A 15922-nucleotide genomic window follows, 5' to 3' on the forward strand; every position below is an offset into this window, starting at 1 on the left:
CGTGTCCTCCATCAGTGCAATAAAATGTGGGTAGGTAAGAGGTTGTTCTGTAGTGGGTTACCTTTTGCCAGAGATATTTAATAAGTTAATTTCTTGGGCTTTAATACCTCCTTAATACCACAAATAGTGTCTTAAATGCTTCAAGTCTTGAAGTAAGATTCCCCTCAGTATTTAGGAAAGCTGTCCTAACTAATTTTTAAGTGATCTTGTGAATCGGTGGAAGTGACAAAGGCATTAACACAAAAGGTATTTATCATGTGCTGGTTTTACTTATTATTATGTTTATAAATAATTTCTATTTCTAATTATTAATAATGTTATTAATATTTATGTTATGTACATTTCTGGTGTGTCACCTTACCGTTATTAGGTGAGGGAATTTTGAGGTACATCAAAAATGTTATCCTCCATTGCTATATTTTTGGTTAACTTTTGCTACTGTCTTGAAAGCAGTTCTCTCTTGAAATGTATTTAAGAATTTTTGGCTTTTTTTGGAATAGCAGAGTGAAAGAGATTTTATATGAACAGGATTTGATATGAACAATCCATATGAACATGGGTTGGAATTGCAATACAATGATGATGTTCTTTCTTATTTTTTCTATTAATACTTGGATTTTTCTTGGGTTTCTTTTTTGTTGTTGGTTTGAGATTTTTGTTGTTTGGGGTTTTTTTTTAAGGAAAGGGAACAAACCAAAAATCTTGTGTGCTTAAAATTTATGAACAATTCACTTCTTTCCTTAGGCAGCTCTTTATGGTTGTGGCTGCTGGGCTGAAAATACAGGAGCTCATACCCCTTACTCCACTGCTGTGAGTACTTCAGGTATTTACTACTTTTATAAATATTTAACAAAGTTGCAGTCTTTCTGTAATGTAGTTAATTTGCAAATTCCAAGTAAGTGGATGGTGGATTCAAATATCAGCATTATTTCCAGACTGTGTTCCATGTTTGTATCATTTATTTGCATATAAATATATACCAGTACTGTCTTTAAATCCAAGATGTGCTGTATTTATATATTTAGGAACCTTTCCTGTGAAGAAACCCAATATTGTGTTAAATGCAGAATTCCTCTGTGACTGGAAGCCTTCTGAAAGGGACTAAGATAATTTGACACTTTTCCCTCCAAAATATGTAATTCCTATTTCCAGTGAATATTTAAATGAATTTGTTCATCTCTCTTTTCTTTTTAAAAGGAAATGGAGAAAGCAAAACCAAATTATTGGAATAAGTGTCAGAGTTCTCAGTTTTCAGTACAGGGAGAGGTGAAGGAAATCTGCAGAGATCAGGTTTAGGTGATGTCACTGGTATCCCATGGGCATTGCAGAGTTAGTCCTGATACAGAAATATTGAGGGGAGTAAGGTAGTAGGGTATAGAATTAACATTTGAGAGGTTCAAAGAGCATCAGAAATATCTTATGCTGCTTTTGGAGTCATATACCTTTCTAATTTCCCCTGCATTTACATCTGTCTTGCACTGTTGAAAATTTGTGTAGGTGTTCACCCTCAAGTCCAGTGTCAGTGATAGCAAATAATCCTTCTTAGTACTTACTCAGGGGAAAGTCCTGCTGAATACAGAAGTGTCAGAAGATGATTCTACTCAAGGAATTGCTTTTAGAGTAATACTCTTCTTTACAAAGTCAACTGGATTTGAAGTCACTGCAAGTACTGATGCACTTAGAGGAGATGTCTGGGTTTAATGATGGCCTTAAATAGAAACCTCCTCCCTTTTCGCTGGTACCAATTTTGTATAGTGGTAAATACTTTAATGTTCTCCTATTTATAACTATCACACACACACATATCTGTGTTTCTTTGGTTCAGATCTTCGAGCTTCCATGACATGACCCTGATCCCAGTCCCAGTTAATTGAAGTGGCCTGCTGGTGCTTTAGAAAGCGTGGCCATCTGTTTATTCCCTGATTTGAAATTCAGACTAGTGGTGTTTAATTAAACTCTTGTTTCTGGTTTTCCTTTAAAGTAAATGTGTGTATGCCTGTGAGAGAGAGGGAGATAGAAATGTTTACAGGAAGTGAGAGCTCCTCTGTAATCAATACCATTCTTTTTTCCATTTTCAGAAGCTCATAATGTTTTATTTTATAATGTACTTTATGTTTAGTGCAGTTTTAAAATGTATTGATGCCTGACTCTTGTTTAAAATATGAACATCCAACAATGTGAACCATGAATTTAATTAAGGAGTAAAGGGATGGAAAAATTAAGTTATAGGAAAAGTTGAAAGAATGAAACTTAGAACTTGGCTGGATCACAAGAGGAGTTGGGAATGGGGGCATAAACATCTGCAAATATTCAGGTGAAAATGCCATGGCTCAGCAAGAATATAATACATTAACATACATCATTGTTAAATGGTTTTTTCAGAAAATAAAGGTACTGTGTAAACTGTAGAAGATGCCTTGATTTGGAAAACTCCAGGGTCGGCAGTGCTTCCTTAGAGAAGATCACTGCTGGTGGAGCTCAAATCAGACCAGACTGTATTTGTAATATGATTATACCCTTCTCTTTAGGCTTCTAAATGAGTTTTGTGTGGACATGTATTTTTTTAAAAAAGACAATGTATGAAACTTGCATGTTATGTGTAAATAGAAGCTCTGTGTGTTCTCTCTGTGCACGTTCATTTAGTGTTTGTTTCATTTTACACACAGACATTTACACCTGTATGTAAAAACATTTCAAATGTGCTCATAAAGTGACAGAAATTTCCAGTCAGTTTGGATTTCTGTGGGTCTCTCAATATAATATTGTTTTAATTTCCCATGTCTCTTCCTTTTAATTTATCTGTAAGTGGTAAATTTGGCACAAATCTTTTTCTCCAAGAAATTCTTTTTTTTATGCTCAAAGTTATTGCTAGATGTTAAACCAAGTAATTTAACTTCAATATTCTTTGGGGAATCAAAATTGTCACATTTTGTGTTGGTTTAGGCTTTTTAACTGTTCTTAGTGATAGATGTGGATAGAAATTCAAGCTTTGAGAGTTAGCGATATCAGGCTCTGTAATCAATCATGGAAGGGATGCTCTTTGATATTAGTTTCCTACACACAGTTTTTAAGGGCCAAGTTTGGATTCCTTACTTATGGAATTGCACCTCCACTGCCCTATCCAAGCTTCTAGCAGTTTGTGATACTGGCACTTTGGAAGCTGCAGATATATTTGCCTTTGATAGGTCAGGGTGACTTCTCAAGATTTCTCATTTCTTGTTTTGTTCTTAGAAGAGCAGTTATTTAAGAAGCAATTTGCAGTTGTTTAAATTTTGCTGGGAATGTTTTCCTTCCTCTGTGGTGGTTTACCTCTGTAGAAGCTTTCTTGGAAAAGGAAAAGTGTGACTTTAAATGCCACGGGAAAAACACTGTAGGGTTTATTCTTGAGTTTTTATTAATTTCGTTCTGAAATCCTCCTGTTGAAGCTTCAGTTGGAGACACCTCTTTCAATACCTGCCTCATTAAAAAAGGAGGGAGGAGGGTGAAGACATTGCCATACAATTAATTCATTTAAAGGACTTCCAAGTTCCTGTAACTTTCCTTCAGTGGTTGTGCATTATTTGAAGACATCCTGGATCTTCTGCTGGCCCTGTGGCTGCTGGCAGGCTTCTGCTGCTTCTGCCTCTTCAGGCAGGATTTGCTATTAGTTCTTCTGCCTTTTAGCAAGTTGCTTCTTAAATATTTTTGGCTATTTTTGTCGTGGTTTTATATTGAATGTGCCAAAGGTGGTGGTTCTGAACTTGTTTGGGCATGACTTCAACTTCTTGAACGGTAATTTTATACCTCTAACAGTCACTTGGCCTTGTTGTTTAACCACACTGTCTTTGGTTTTGTTTTTTTTGGCTTTTCCAAAGTTACTTCAAGGTTTATAAAATACAGGATATTGTAGAACTCATATTTTATGGTTATAGTTTAACAGGGCCTGGGACAACTGAAATCAAAAGATGAAAACTTTCTAAAGACAGGATGGGGGAGATGGTGGAACTTAGGAATGAATATAAAGGGCGTGAAATTCAAGGTTTATTCTGTAACTCTCAATCTAAAATTCAGTCTCTGTGCAAACAAGTGAAATCTTTCTGATTTTTTTTTCCTATCAACTTTTGGAGGCATTTTGACATATAAACTGTGAATTATATAAACATTAATATTTTTTTGAGGAAAAAAGAATGGCTGTGGGGCTTTATTGGCACCTGAAGGATAAGCATTACAAGTGTTCTCTAAGTGTCTCAAAACCAGTATTAAAATTCAAGAAACCCAGAGAATTTTGCAGTATCTTGGCATAGCCAAAATACCTGGGAAGTCTGAACTGTGACATCTGACAGCATAATACAAAAGTGCCATTCCATGCAAGAGTGGTGGTGGAGACTGGGTGAGAACTTCTTAAATGACTGAGCATGACCAGTGGCCTTTATTTAGTATAAATGTAACAGCTAAACTGGTTTTTGGATCAGTGTGTAGGAGAAGCCAAATCTCTGGTGTCTAAAAGCTTTATCATGCTTGTGTGCACACAGACACAAACAAAACAACCTCCCCTTTAAGTACCCCCACCAAAAAAAGAGGCCAAACCCACCCTTTTAAGGCCACTTGGAACTCTTTAGTGGCTGTTTTTTTGTTGGTATATGAATGTAAACACAGGAAGATGGGTATTATTTGGAGGGAAAACATTTGTGAACAAAACCCAACCGCAGGAGAAACAATAGTCCTTTTTTTTTGGCTGTACTTTAAGAAAACATTTCCTATTTTTTCCTGAACAGAATAGGAATCAAAGGCTTGGTGCATATTCTTCTCATTCAAAACAATATCAAGTGTGACATTGAATCTCCTCCCCAGTTGGAATACCCGTGGTGGTTGTGAATATTCATCCACTAACTGTGCCAAAAGTAATACTACTGGGGGGGAAGGGTCTGTGTCTTGCCTGGGAGATAAGTTGAAAAGCCTTGGTTCTGTCTTGATATACAGAACCCTAACTACAAATGTCATTAAAACCAGCAGACCTTTAATGTTGCATTTCTGAAGGCAGTCAGAAGGTCTTGCATTAGTTACAAAATGCAGAAATTCTGTGATGCAAGCTGCAAAGTCTCCAGCTTCTGTTAAAATTCATTTGAGGAGAGTGTTTGATACAAGAAAGGCACATAGGATGTCCCAGGGAGAATTGAAATAGCACCTAATCATGGTTTATAATCCCAAAGAAGGAGGATTGGAGCCTTGTAATATATTGAGCTCATTCAGAAAAGTTAAGTGTGTTAACAAATGCAGTTTGGCTTCAGGACTGAGCCTAAAGTTGTGCTTTGTTGAGAAGGTAGCAGGGATGGCAGATTTGTGGAGATTTACTTAAGAGGTGTGGTTGAAGATTCAGTGACATCTTTCAGTGATGTCTTGCTCTTCTCCACTACCCAGAGCTTGCTCCTGACTGAATCAGACACAGGTAACAGCAGGGGTTTTTTGTCTCCAGAAGCCACTGATCTGTAGATTCTTACTTGAAAACACATTCTTGACACGAACCACTGTGATGTGGAAATCTACAGAGTAAATGTTTTTCAGGAAAGCTTTAATGCAGATAAATGGCTTTGTGATCTCCAGGTGTCCAAGGATCCAGTGGTGGATAGCTGGCCAGGTGTTGTTTTGTAGAATCATAGAGTGGTTTGTGTTGGAGGGGACCTTAAAGACCATCTTGTTCCAGCCCTCTTGCCATGGGCAGGGACTACTTGCACTAGACCAGAGCCCCATCCAGCTTGCCCTTGAACACTGCCAGGATTGGACCATCCACAGCTTCTCTGGGCAACCTGTGCCAGTGGATTACATTTATAATGTAATTAAACCTTGCTTCGACCTCACACGTGTTACTAGGCCTGAGATAAGGCACAAGTGCAGCATTGTGTGTCTGGCCCGTGTCCTTCTGAGCCCGCGCTCCAAATGCCCGGAGGAATTTCACGTGCAAACCTTGTGTCCCGAGCAGATTGTTCGAGCTGCGCTGCGTGAGATGGATATTATGATACAGTTAATCCCTTTGTAGAAATGTGTGTTATCTCTCAAAATCGGTCTGGTCCTGTAAGGTTTGGGGGATAATAGGTAACCTAATGCATCACAGATGAAGCAGCTGCATGTGGAGGAGAGTTATGTCATTGTTCCCGTGAACCAGAGGGTAGAGGAAGAAGAGGTCTATCTCCAGACACATCAGTGTTTACCTCTGAAGCCTTTGTGTCCAGATGCTTTTCAGAGGCTTCAGTGCTGTAGCATGTGGTGTCTGAACTAACTCACCACCACCATGAGGCTGGGAAAAGGGAAAGGATGCAAGAGGCAGGGATGATTTGTGGGAGGGGTAGCGTTGAGAAGCTGTCAGTTGAACACAGTGTTCAAAGCTGAGGGGTTTGTCCTCAAAATTATCACAGTGGTTGTTTGACTTGCCTTTGGAAGAGTTGCTGGAAGCAGGACTGGATGGATGCAATAATCAAAGAGGACTTATTGCCTCTTGAAATTTTAATTGGACTTGAAATAGGTGCATGGGTATAAATTGAGTTGGAGACAGGGACAAACTGAACTCTGTTTTTATTTCTTAAATACTCCTCTCTGATGGGGAGTAAATGGTTGAATATGTTGAGGTAACTAACAATTAGGCTGCTGTCTTGCTTCTTCCCTGTAAGTTTTGTATGACAAAAGTGATGTAGTTTGGAAGAGTGTAGTAATTTTACCAAGAGATCAGAAGCAGCAAAGCTTCTGGAGGCGGCCGAGGCAAAAAAAGTGTTACTTTTCTCTTTCAGTTCAACTGAAATGAGTCCTACAAAATATGTTAATTTTAAAGAAGAATGTAAAAAGCACATCCTTTTAAAGGGACCCAGGTTTTTTTCCTCATTCTAACCTCTTGGAGGTACATCTGAAACTCTCATTAACAATTGAAACAAATAGCTTTATAATAAAGTTACCTGTCATTTCCCACTATTTAGAAGTAAAGGATTCATGCATTTGGCACATTGTACATCTTGAACCTTTTTTTTCCCTTATCTGTAAAATTGTAGAAAAGCTGAATGAGTTGTTCTTCAGAGTGATTTTTAGTTTATTTTGCCCATATTAAAAACTTAGAGACAGAGTAAGTGTTTTCCCACCTTTCCTTAGAGAAGATACTTTAGAGACAGCTTGTCTGGATGTTGAATTTGCCTTTTGTTATCTTTGAAACTTACCCAAATTTACTAAAGTTTCAACCTTTTGGAAGATTTCCATTGCATATTCTTAGTAGGTAAATCATCTAAGGATATTCTGTCTGCAGGAGGAATGTGCTCCATTGATCCCTCTAGGATCAATGCTTTAGGAATTGGACAGCATTTTGTTTGCAGGTGTTCTTCCTGGCAGCAGGTCAGTAAGTTAAAAATTTCCCCTGCATGAAGACAAGATGCAGCAGCCGATAGGAGTACAAAAAGCTGAAAGTTATGCAAGTTTAATTTAATACTACAGTGCATTCTTTTAGACTGGAGCATTCTATGTCTTTTCAGAATTATACATTAAATTTTTATTTTAATATGTAACTAACTGCATCAGTATCTTGCCAGGCAAATATTTTCATTGTACTGTATTTTTGTTTTTTAAAATCACTGGCTTGCAAGTTTTTAGTCAGCTCTTTCTAGAGATGTTGGAAATGACATAAAATACAGGTTTCACTGTGTTTCCATTAGGCATAACTACAAGTTATTCAGGAAATAAGGCAGCAATAGTAGCTCTTGTTAGCTGACACTTAAGGAACTACTGCTGAACTGGAAGTAACAATATCAAAGCTAAAACAACAGGACGGGGTTCAGACTCTGCTGTATAGATAACCCAGAGCAGATAACCTGTAACTTGTTTCTGTAGCTTCTGAAAAGAGAAGACTCAAACTTTGGCAGTGGAGTAAACCAGATTAATTTTTCCGTTCTTGACTGCGAGTGACGCAAGTTTCCATTTTACGCTCCTTTAAACCAAGTTCCGACACTCGGTGTGGAGGTACCGTGTATTTCACTAGACAGGGCTCCAGCAGCTTGTCAGGGCTCCACAAGCTCCCTGCTTGTGGCTCACAGAAAGCAAGCTGCGTTTTCATTTCTCCTCCCATTCAACAGGAGCCTCTTTCATGTCGGCAAATTGAAACCGCGTGTTTTTCGGCGTGCTGCGTGTGTGTGTGTGTGTGAGTGTGTGTGTGTGTGTGTGCCCTCTGGCACACCTGCTTCTCATTTCCTGACTTGAAAGCATCTCCCATCAAAAGGAGCAGAAAAAAACCCCAATTTCTCTCTGACACGCTGCTCAGAGGCCCTCGCCCCGCACAAGGCCTTGCTTCCCTTTGCCATCCCGGTCCCTTTGGAGGGGGATCCGTTGTGGGATGCAGAGCACGCCCGGAATGGGATGTTCGGCTTGTGTTGTGCCGGGTTCTTTCTCCTCTTGTTGTGGTTCTTTCAGGGCATTAGAAATCTCCTTGAGAAGCCACTGTGCTTGAGGGGGAGAGCAGTGATTTAATCCTTAGCTGAACGAAGCTCAAATGCAAGACTGAATCTACCAAAGCAAGTTTTGGATAAGCTGTGAACTATGAGTGTTAGTTATTGTTTGGTACAGAAAGATTAAAATTTAAACACTATTAAGGATTTTTTTGGCCTTATCTTTAGATTAGTATGCATTTTAAAATAGTATCGAATAGCTGAACATTAAAGATGTTAACAATCTTAAAAAAAAACCCTCACCGAATATAACTCCTAGTAACTTGGTTGCTGTGGAAGCTGTGCAAAGGCTAACTAGCAAATTACTACAGAACAGAGCTATTAGCTATTAAAAAATTGCTTAGGAAGAAAAAAATACAAAATTTTAAGTTTCAGCTTAAATGTCTTGTCTCTTTTCTCAGTTCAGCACTGATATTTTCACAGCCAGCTGCAGCACATACCCCTCCAGTGCTGTGCTGTTGTTACACTGGATTCATTTACCAACAAGCCCAACAGAACAAAACCTTCAGAAAGACTTAAAGCTTAAAACCCATCATATGCATTTAGATAAACACTGATTGTAATGCATGAGATGGACCTGACCCTCCAGCACAGCGGCTGGTGGTTCACATGCTCCCAGAACTTGCCTTTGCTAAGCTTTGTTCGTTACTGATGTGATCAGGTTTTATGCAGAAAACACCTAAAAAAAATTTTGGCTGAACTAGTAACTTGAGAGGACTATTGATTGCATCTGTAACTGTGAAGTTATAATAGGGTAACAGAAGAAAAAGAGACTGAATCTTGTGGGGATCTCGTAGGAATCAATGAGGAGTATTTGAGAAGGAAAAACGATATTATTATCAAAAATGACACATTTCAATACCCACAGAAGAGGGAAGTCCTAATTCACTGTTGGTCAGCTTGGCACTTGGAAAGAAACACTGCATTGAAAGCTGTGCTGTGGCATGATCCAAGAAGAGAAGTGTCTCTGAAAATTAGTTCTGATGTTTCTATATGATCTTCAAGTAGTTTTCAGGCAGGGGTAGGAGCTTCTGGTTGAAGACAGGTTGCTTGGGATCTTTTTGATGAGTTTTGTTTGTTTGTGGGTTTTTTGTTCGTTTGTAAAATTCTGGTTCTCACCGAGTGTGTTGATTTGAGTGCTAAATAAATGTGTTGTGGTTGTCAAGCCTTGTCATTCTTGCCTTCCCTTGCCACAGACCTCTGGAGCTTTAGAAATCTGCTTTATTCTTTCCCTCTCATGTAGGAGACTAGAAACTTGCATCAAAATATCCATCTTTGCATGTATGAAGATTTTATGAAAATAAACTATATAGACTACATTTCCTGTAGAAACACTGCTCCCTTTGCCAGTAGTGATCCCAGAGGAGGGCAGTTAATTATACTTAGTCCTGTGAACATGGACAACAGCAGTTCCAACAGTAGTATTTTTGTCACTGGAGGGGTTTTGAATAGGAAACACGGTGCTTGCAAAATATGCCTGGGTTAGGAAAATAATTTGTTTGCTATATGAAACAGTTATTTCAGTGAGAAGCACTAATTTAACCCAGTAAATTTTTCCAGCTAGTCATCTCCATTTGAGTCACCCATGTGTGAAGTCTTAGGGAAGCGCTGCTCTGTCATTGCAAAATGTTTGTCTCTGAAATATAATGAGCTTCAGGTTACCAAAGAAGTCATCCTCCTAACTGGGAGAGGATAGTAAAATGATTTAAACTCTGTTTACAGGACAGTTACTAAAGCAAATGTATTTGAGACTTTAATGTAGAATTGAAACATTCTTATTGGGAGTCCCTGTTGCTTTGGGTTTAGTGTTATTCTGTGAAAAAACCGCCAAGTATAGAAACACATGCAGTTAAATGTAGCATAATGTGAGATAGTTCAGCAAATGAAGCAGATTTACATTTTCATCAGCTCGTGTGCATGATTTGGAAATGTGTTTAAGTAGCTTTCACTGTAGTTGGTGTTCTGGGGTCACGTTAATACAGCTTTTTCGGAAGTTGGCTGATGTGGTGGTTAGATTACGAGTGACTAGAACTATAAATTTGAACCCACAGCGTTATATTGTAAGACGTAAATCAGTTTTGATTACTGTACTGATGTGTGCATTCATTTTGTGCCTAGTCCTAGAATGATCTCCAGTGTTTAAGGCTATAGAGACAGATAGGTCTGCTAAACCTGCAAGACAGTTTGGTTCTGACTGGAGGTAATAGAAAGGGTAATTCCATTGGAATAATTAGGGTAGTTTTTTTTCTCAGCCTTTATCTGGTCAAAGTATGTAAAACACTACTTAGTTGTTTTGTTTGTTGTTTTTTTTTTCTTTTCCTCGTTCAAAAATAGATGTTCCTACATCAAAAACTGCAGTAACAAATTTTTCTTTTCCGAAAGGGGGAATTATTTTCCTTAGTTGTCTGTCCCTGCAGATTGCCAGCATGTGATGCGTTGAAAGATTTCTGCATGCGCTGCCAGCAGCAGTCTGTGAGTTTGCTGCCTTATAGGTTGACATAAGTATGACATAAAGAACTGACTTTGTCTGTGGGGATGTCGAGATGTGTGATGTGTTAGTAGAACTGCAAAGCTGCTTTCTTTGTGGTTGATCCTGGATCACATCAGTGGGGCTGCAGCTGTTCTTAAGCCAGATTAAGTTTTCTCTCTCTGAATGTTTTTTTGGAGCAGACTTGATGTTATGGGAACTCTTCAATAAAGTCATTCTCTTGGGGGATAAATAACATTCTACGTCATGCTAAAAAATGGCTATTGTCTTTTTGATGCCAGTTTAGGAAATAGTTTAAAATTGTGAAGTAGTAACATCTGGTTTTATTACTTGATGCATAGGACATGCATGGGCTCACTCTCATTTCTGTATCTCATTTGTTTGATTCCCAGTCTCAGTCCCAATGCTTCTTACCTCACATAGGGTATAAATGTTATATTTAAAGGTATTAACAGGTTCTTTTCAAGAAAAAAAATCAACTTGCTCAGTTTTTGCTGGAGCATATGCTTATTTAGTTTCTTTTTTCTTCACAGCAAAACTTTGTAGTGATTAAAGTGTCTTAGTTTAAAGAAAAGTGGTATCCAGGTTGTAATCTATGGATAAAATGCATCTTATGGCTTTTTTTTCCCCCTGTGTTCTTTGTCTGGAATAAGTAGTAGATAACTCTCAGGTTTATTGTGGACAGAAGCTTTTGAGTGTGGGTGTCATGAGGCAGTGAATGGACAGGCTGTAAGCAGCTGCTGAGGATGCTCTATTGCAGGAGCCTCTTGAAGATTATCTCCCAACCAGGACCCTTCCCTTGTCTCTTGACACTCTCCATGAAAACACATTTTGTGATCTCAAGAACTGCCCCCCTGGGCTGTTTAATTGTTGTAGGATTTCAGCTCTTTCCTTTTCCTCTGTTTGTAACTGCTTTTACTCAATCAGTTTGCTGTACAGAGGATTTTTTTTGTTTTTCTGTTATGCCACGTGTCTGTGGATTTGTAGAGTTGTATTAATCCGGAGACACTGCCCATTAACAGGAGAACATAACTGAAGGCTAAGGTATTATTTTGATGATTGAATGTAGCGAGATTTTGGGAAACACAGTTTTTCATCAGTCTGATCCCTGAGCTGACTGTCTGACATCTAGTGGATCCATAATGCTCCTGAGGGTTTTTTGTTGTTTTTTTTTTTTCCCCTAATCTTGGAAATTAAGAGTGAGTGGGGCAATTTTTTTGTTTCCCTTCTCTATTAGGAATTTTTAAAGAACAGTGGTTGTAAACTTACTCTGCATTTAAGGGGGAGGGTATAATTGTGTGACAAGTAAACGGAAAGAGATACTTTTTTTTTTTTTTTTTTTTTGGGTAGCCTTGTTAATTAAGGTTTAAGTGGTGAGAAGAACAAGAAACCAGTCTGTGAGTAGCTCCAAGACACAGCCCTAGACCTGCCAACGTGGTTTTTGTGCCATGTCGTGCCCAAACCAGGCAGTGCTCTCAACTCAGCGTTTTGGGAAGCGCAGCGACGAGACACGCTCAGCAGGCTGTTCTGGGGCCACTTTGGATTGGGGTTAGTTAGTACATTTTTCTTCATGCCACATCTAGGCTGGCTTCAGTCAGTGTCTCACAGGTCTCTCTGTTCTTTCTGGGCTTGTTAGTGGTTCCAGTAAAGTGAGTGTTATCCTTTGTCTGAAGCCAGCCTGGGCCTGATGTCCTACCAGCTCCAGCTCCCTGCCACGTGGAAGCAACTGGATCGTTTCCAGCCGTAAATGGTTTCTGGAAGCTGAGTAGAGCTGTATTTATGTGATTCTGTACCTGAACTAATGAGTCCAACTGGATTATACAGATAATTTTTTTAAGGAGCCAGCACAGTGCTTGCATCAGCTTGTCATGTTTAATGAGAAATATGCTAGGAATATTTATATATAATTGGGAATGGATTGTATTTGGCTTCTCTGTGTGTTCTGGTGTCTAATGCAGTTTTAGGCCCTGACATACTCTGAAGTTACAAGTCTGATCAATCAGTAGTCACCCAAATTAGATAATTCGAAATCGTTGTTACATTATAGCTGTGGATCAGTTGTGTTTCTCCTTCTTTCCTAGCTGGATAACACAGTTTAACTGGCTCTTGCTTAGACCTCTTCTAGCTGCTCTGTCTGCTTCCTTGCCAGTGAGGATAAATGTCAGCAAACTGGAGGCATAATTAGCATAATGACCTTTGTCTATATGTAGAAGGTATCACCAGAGGGTTTTCCTGTCCAAAAAAAATGGTGATCCAATAAACATGCACGAGGCCATTTGGCCTCAGCGTGTCCCAAAGCACAGCACAGGGATGGAAAAGAGTGTAGGAGCAAAAATAGCAGCTGTGAAAGTGTTCCTGCAGAATAAAAGCAGCAGTAATGACCTGTTTGTCTTCATCCTCAGTAGGTTTCAGGTGATACAGAAAGCACTGAGACAGTGAGTGGTTATTTGCAGAAGCTTTTTAGTTTCTTAAACCTTTTAAAATTACAAGAATTTGTATTAGGACTGCAGTGAGCAGCCACTCTAGCAGAAAAAGGATGGGTGAATTCGTGTATTCCTTTGTTGACAAAAGGCTAAATCAGGTGGACTAAGCAGAAGATTCTGTCATGCAGAAGGAGTTAGTGTGGCATTCCCTGAAGATCTTCTTGGTTTGAAGACTTGCATGCCAGGATCATTGCTGAGAGAATGATGAGTAAGTGGATTCTGTCTGGATAAAGGTGACAGGTCAGAGACAGTCTCACTGTGCCCTTTTTAGTTTACAAATTTGTGCAGTAGAAGTTTCAGGAAAGCTGTGAGAAAAATGTTGGAATTTTCAGGTGACTTCAGTGCCACTCTCTTCTTAAAATATAATTCAAAAAAAGGCAGAAACTTATCATAGGCATCACTACAAAGAAACCGTCCTTATTTGACATAATCACAGCCAGATTAATGTAACGATGTAAATTAACAGCAGAGTTACTTTGTGGTGACACGTTTATTTTAATTATTCCCAATCTTAATGGTTTTTTTTAGGTTGTGGAGAGCACCTTGTCCGAACCATACTGGCCAGAGAATGTTCATGTGCTTTGCAAACAGAAGATGCCCACCAAGCTCTCCTAGAGACTATGCAAAACAAGTTTATTGGTAAGTCTGTGGTCCTCATTGCCTAAAAGTTGCCCAATGTTGTTTAAAATGCAAGCAACGCTGTAAAACCAAATTAAGACACTTATTTTTATGAATTCTGTTTAAAGTCTTGTGTTGCAGTTGGCTTCGGATTTAGTGTTGTGTGACATCTGAAAAATGTTAAACTACAGAAGAATATTTTAGGAAATCTAAAGGAAAACCCTTGGAAGTATCTCAATTGTTATGTGAGTCATAGAATACCCGGAGAGGTTTGAAGAAAGAATTTCCTGCCTGAATCATGGGCTGTGGTGTACAATTGCATATTTTAGAATTGGTGGTTTTAGGAGCATTAGTAAAAATTATTCATCATGTTAACCCTTTTAAAAATAGCAGACCTCAAAGCCATCTCGTGTTCTAACTAAGTGCTTTAAACGGACGGATTCTGGTTTGCTATCTACACGATGAAATTAATTTCTTGCAAAAGTGAAGTGGACTCCATTCAAAACCCGATTTTTTCCTTGATTAGAGAGAGTTGCACAATCTGGGTTTAATTTCTTCTGAATATAGATCTTGTTTTCTTTCTTCAAGTCACAAGCCAAATACAAATTCGTCATTTTCACGTGTCATTTGTCACGTGTCATTTTCAAATATCCACACAAGCTTGAACTTTTGAAAGCGGCCTCGATTCCAACGAGGCTTCTGGCATATGTGTTGGCTTGCACTCTCTTTATAGCCCTTAAAATTTTGAAGCTTTAGACAATTTTCACCTTCAAAATTTCTCGTGGACAGCACAGTACCTCTTGTGCACCGTGTTGCCAGAGCTCATTTTTATGGTGTTTTAATTAGGGCTGAAAGAGGGACATGTGCACACCGTTTGGGGTCCCAGGGACTGATGCCCTTGGTGTTGGCAAGCAATGCATTGCAGTTTCTTAATTTCTGTTTAAAATGTTGAGTCCATGTTAAACTCTGCTTGTGACAGCATTCCATTTGACTGTTTGAAGGAAATCACCCTCACATTGGAAGGCTGCGCTTTAAGTTGCACTCACTTCGAGGTGCTGTGAGACTGCAGAACAGTTGCCTTAGTGGGTGTTCCCCAAAAAAGATCCTAATCCAAGCAGCAAAAATTTAACTTCTTATATTTAATCACTCATTCCAGTGGCACAAAATTGGGAATTTCTGTACCCAAGAGAAGCCTTTAGGAAGGAAGCTTGTGATGACTTTGCTAACTTTTGAAGGTATTCTATGGAACTGGCTTAATTTCAGGCAAGTCAGATCTTTAGTTCACACTCCCCAAATTTATTGTGCTGTTTGTGGTAAGGATACTTAAAAGCAAGCACAAACTGTACTGTATCTTTATAAGATTTTATATTAATACATAACCACAAAAAATAGAAAGCAACTGGTGAAGTATTCATAGAAACTGGCCGATAAAAGACCAAAAAAATGAAACTTTTTAGTTGAGATGCCTTCTTTAAGTTGGTTTTCTCTGTTCTTTTTGGTAACAGTGAGCAAAAATGCAGTTCTTCTTTTGCTGTTTAATGCAAACATGTTTTGCCACCAGTTTGCATAGCAGATGTTTTCATTTTAAATGTTAACTGGCTACCCTGTGATATATACATCGTATTCTTTACTGGAAATGTAAAAATATTTCTGTGGGAGATAAGAACATATTAAATGTTGCTGAAGTTTGTGTTGTACCTGAAGCTATCAGTTACAGAGAAAGAGGAACTGCACAGACAGATACCAGGCTAACACTGTGATGTCTTACTGCCTTGGGAGAACAGGCTTTTCCAAACAAAAGAAGGGAAAGTGAAAAGAGTGAGAGGCAGGATCAAATTAGTGCTCCTCATGATAAGAAAATCTGAAAAGACTGCTTTATAATT

At 38.7% G+C, this 15922-nt stretch overlaps 1 protein-coding gene across 4 annotated transcripts in view; it reads left to right on the top strand.

Moving 5' to 3' along the window:
* The window catches only part of TASP1 (taspase 1), a 76655-nt gene that overhangs the window by 37661 nt on the left and 23072 nt on the right, over nucleotides 1-15922 (top strand). For all 4 annotated transcript variants that reach the window (XM_050315307.1, XM_050315308.1, XM_050315305.1 and 1 more), the window contains 2 exons: nucleotides 745-823; nucleotides 13950-14060. In XM_050315307.1, coding sequence (XP_050171264.1) covers nucleotides 745-823; nucleotides 13950-14060 — 190 coding nt within the window. The remainder of the gene's footprint in view (nucleotides 1-744; nucleotides 824-13949; nucleotides 14061-15922) is intronic.

Source organism: Myiozetetes cayanensis, unplaced genomic scaffold (genome assembly GCF_022539395.1).
Source record: "Myiozetetes cayanensis isolate MyiCay16 unplaced genomic scaffold, myiCay2020 scf2-11, whole genome shotgun sequence".
In the NCBI taxonomy this organism is placed as follows: domain Eukaryota; kingdom Metazoa; phylum Chordata; class Aves; order Passeriformes; family Tyrannidae; genus Myiozetetes; species Myiozetetes cayanensis.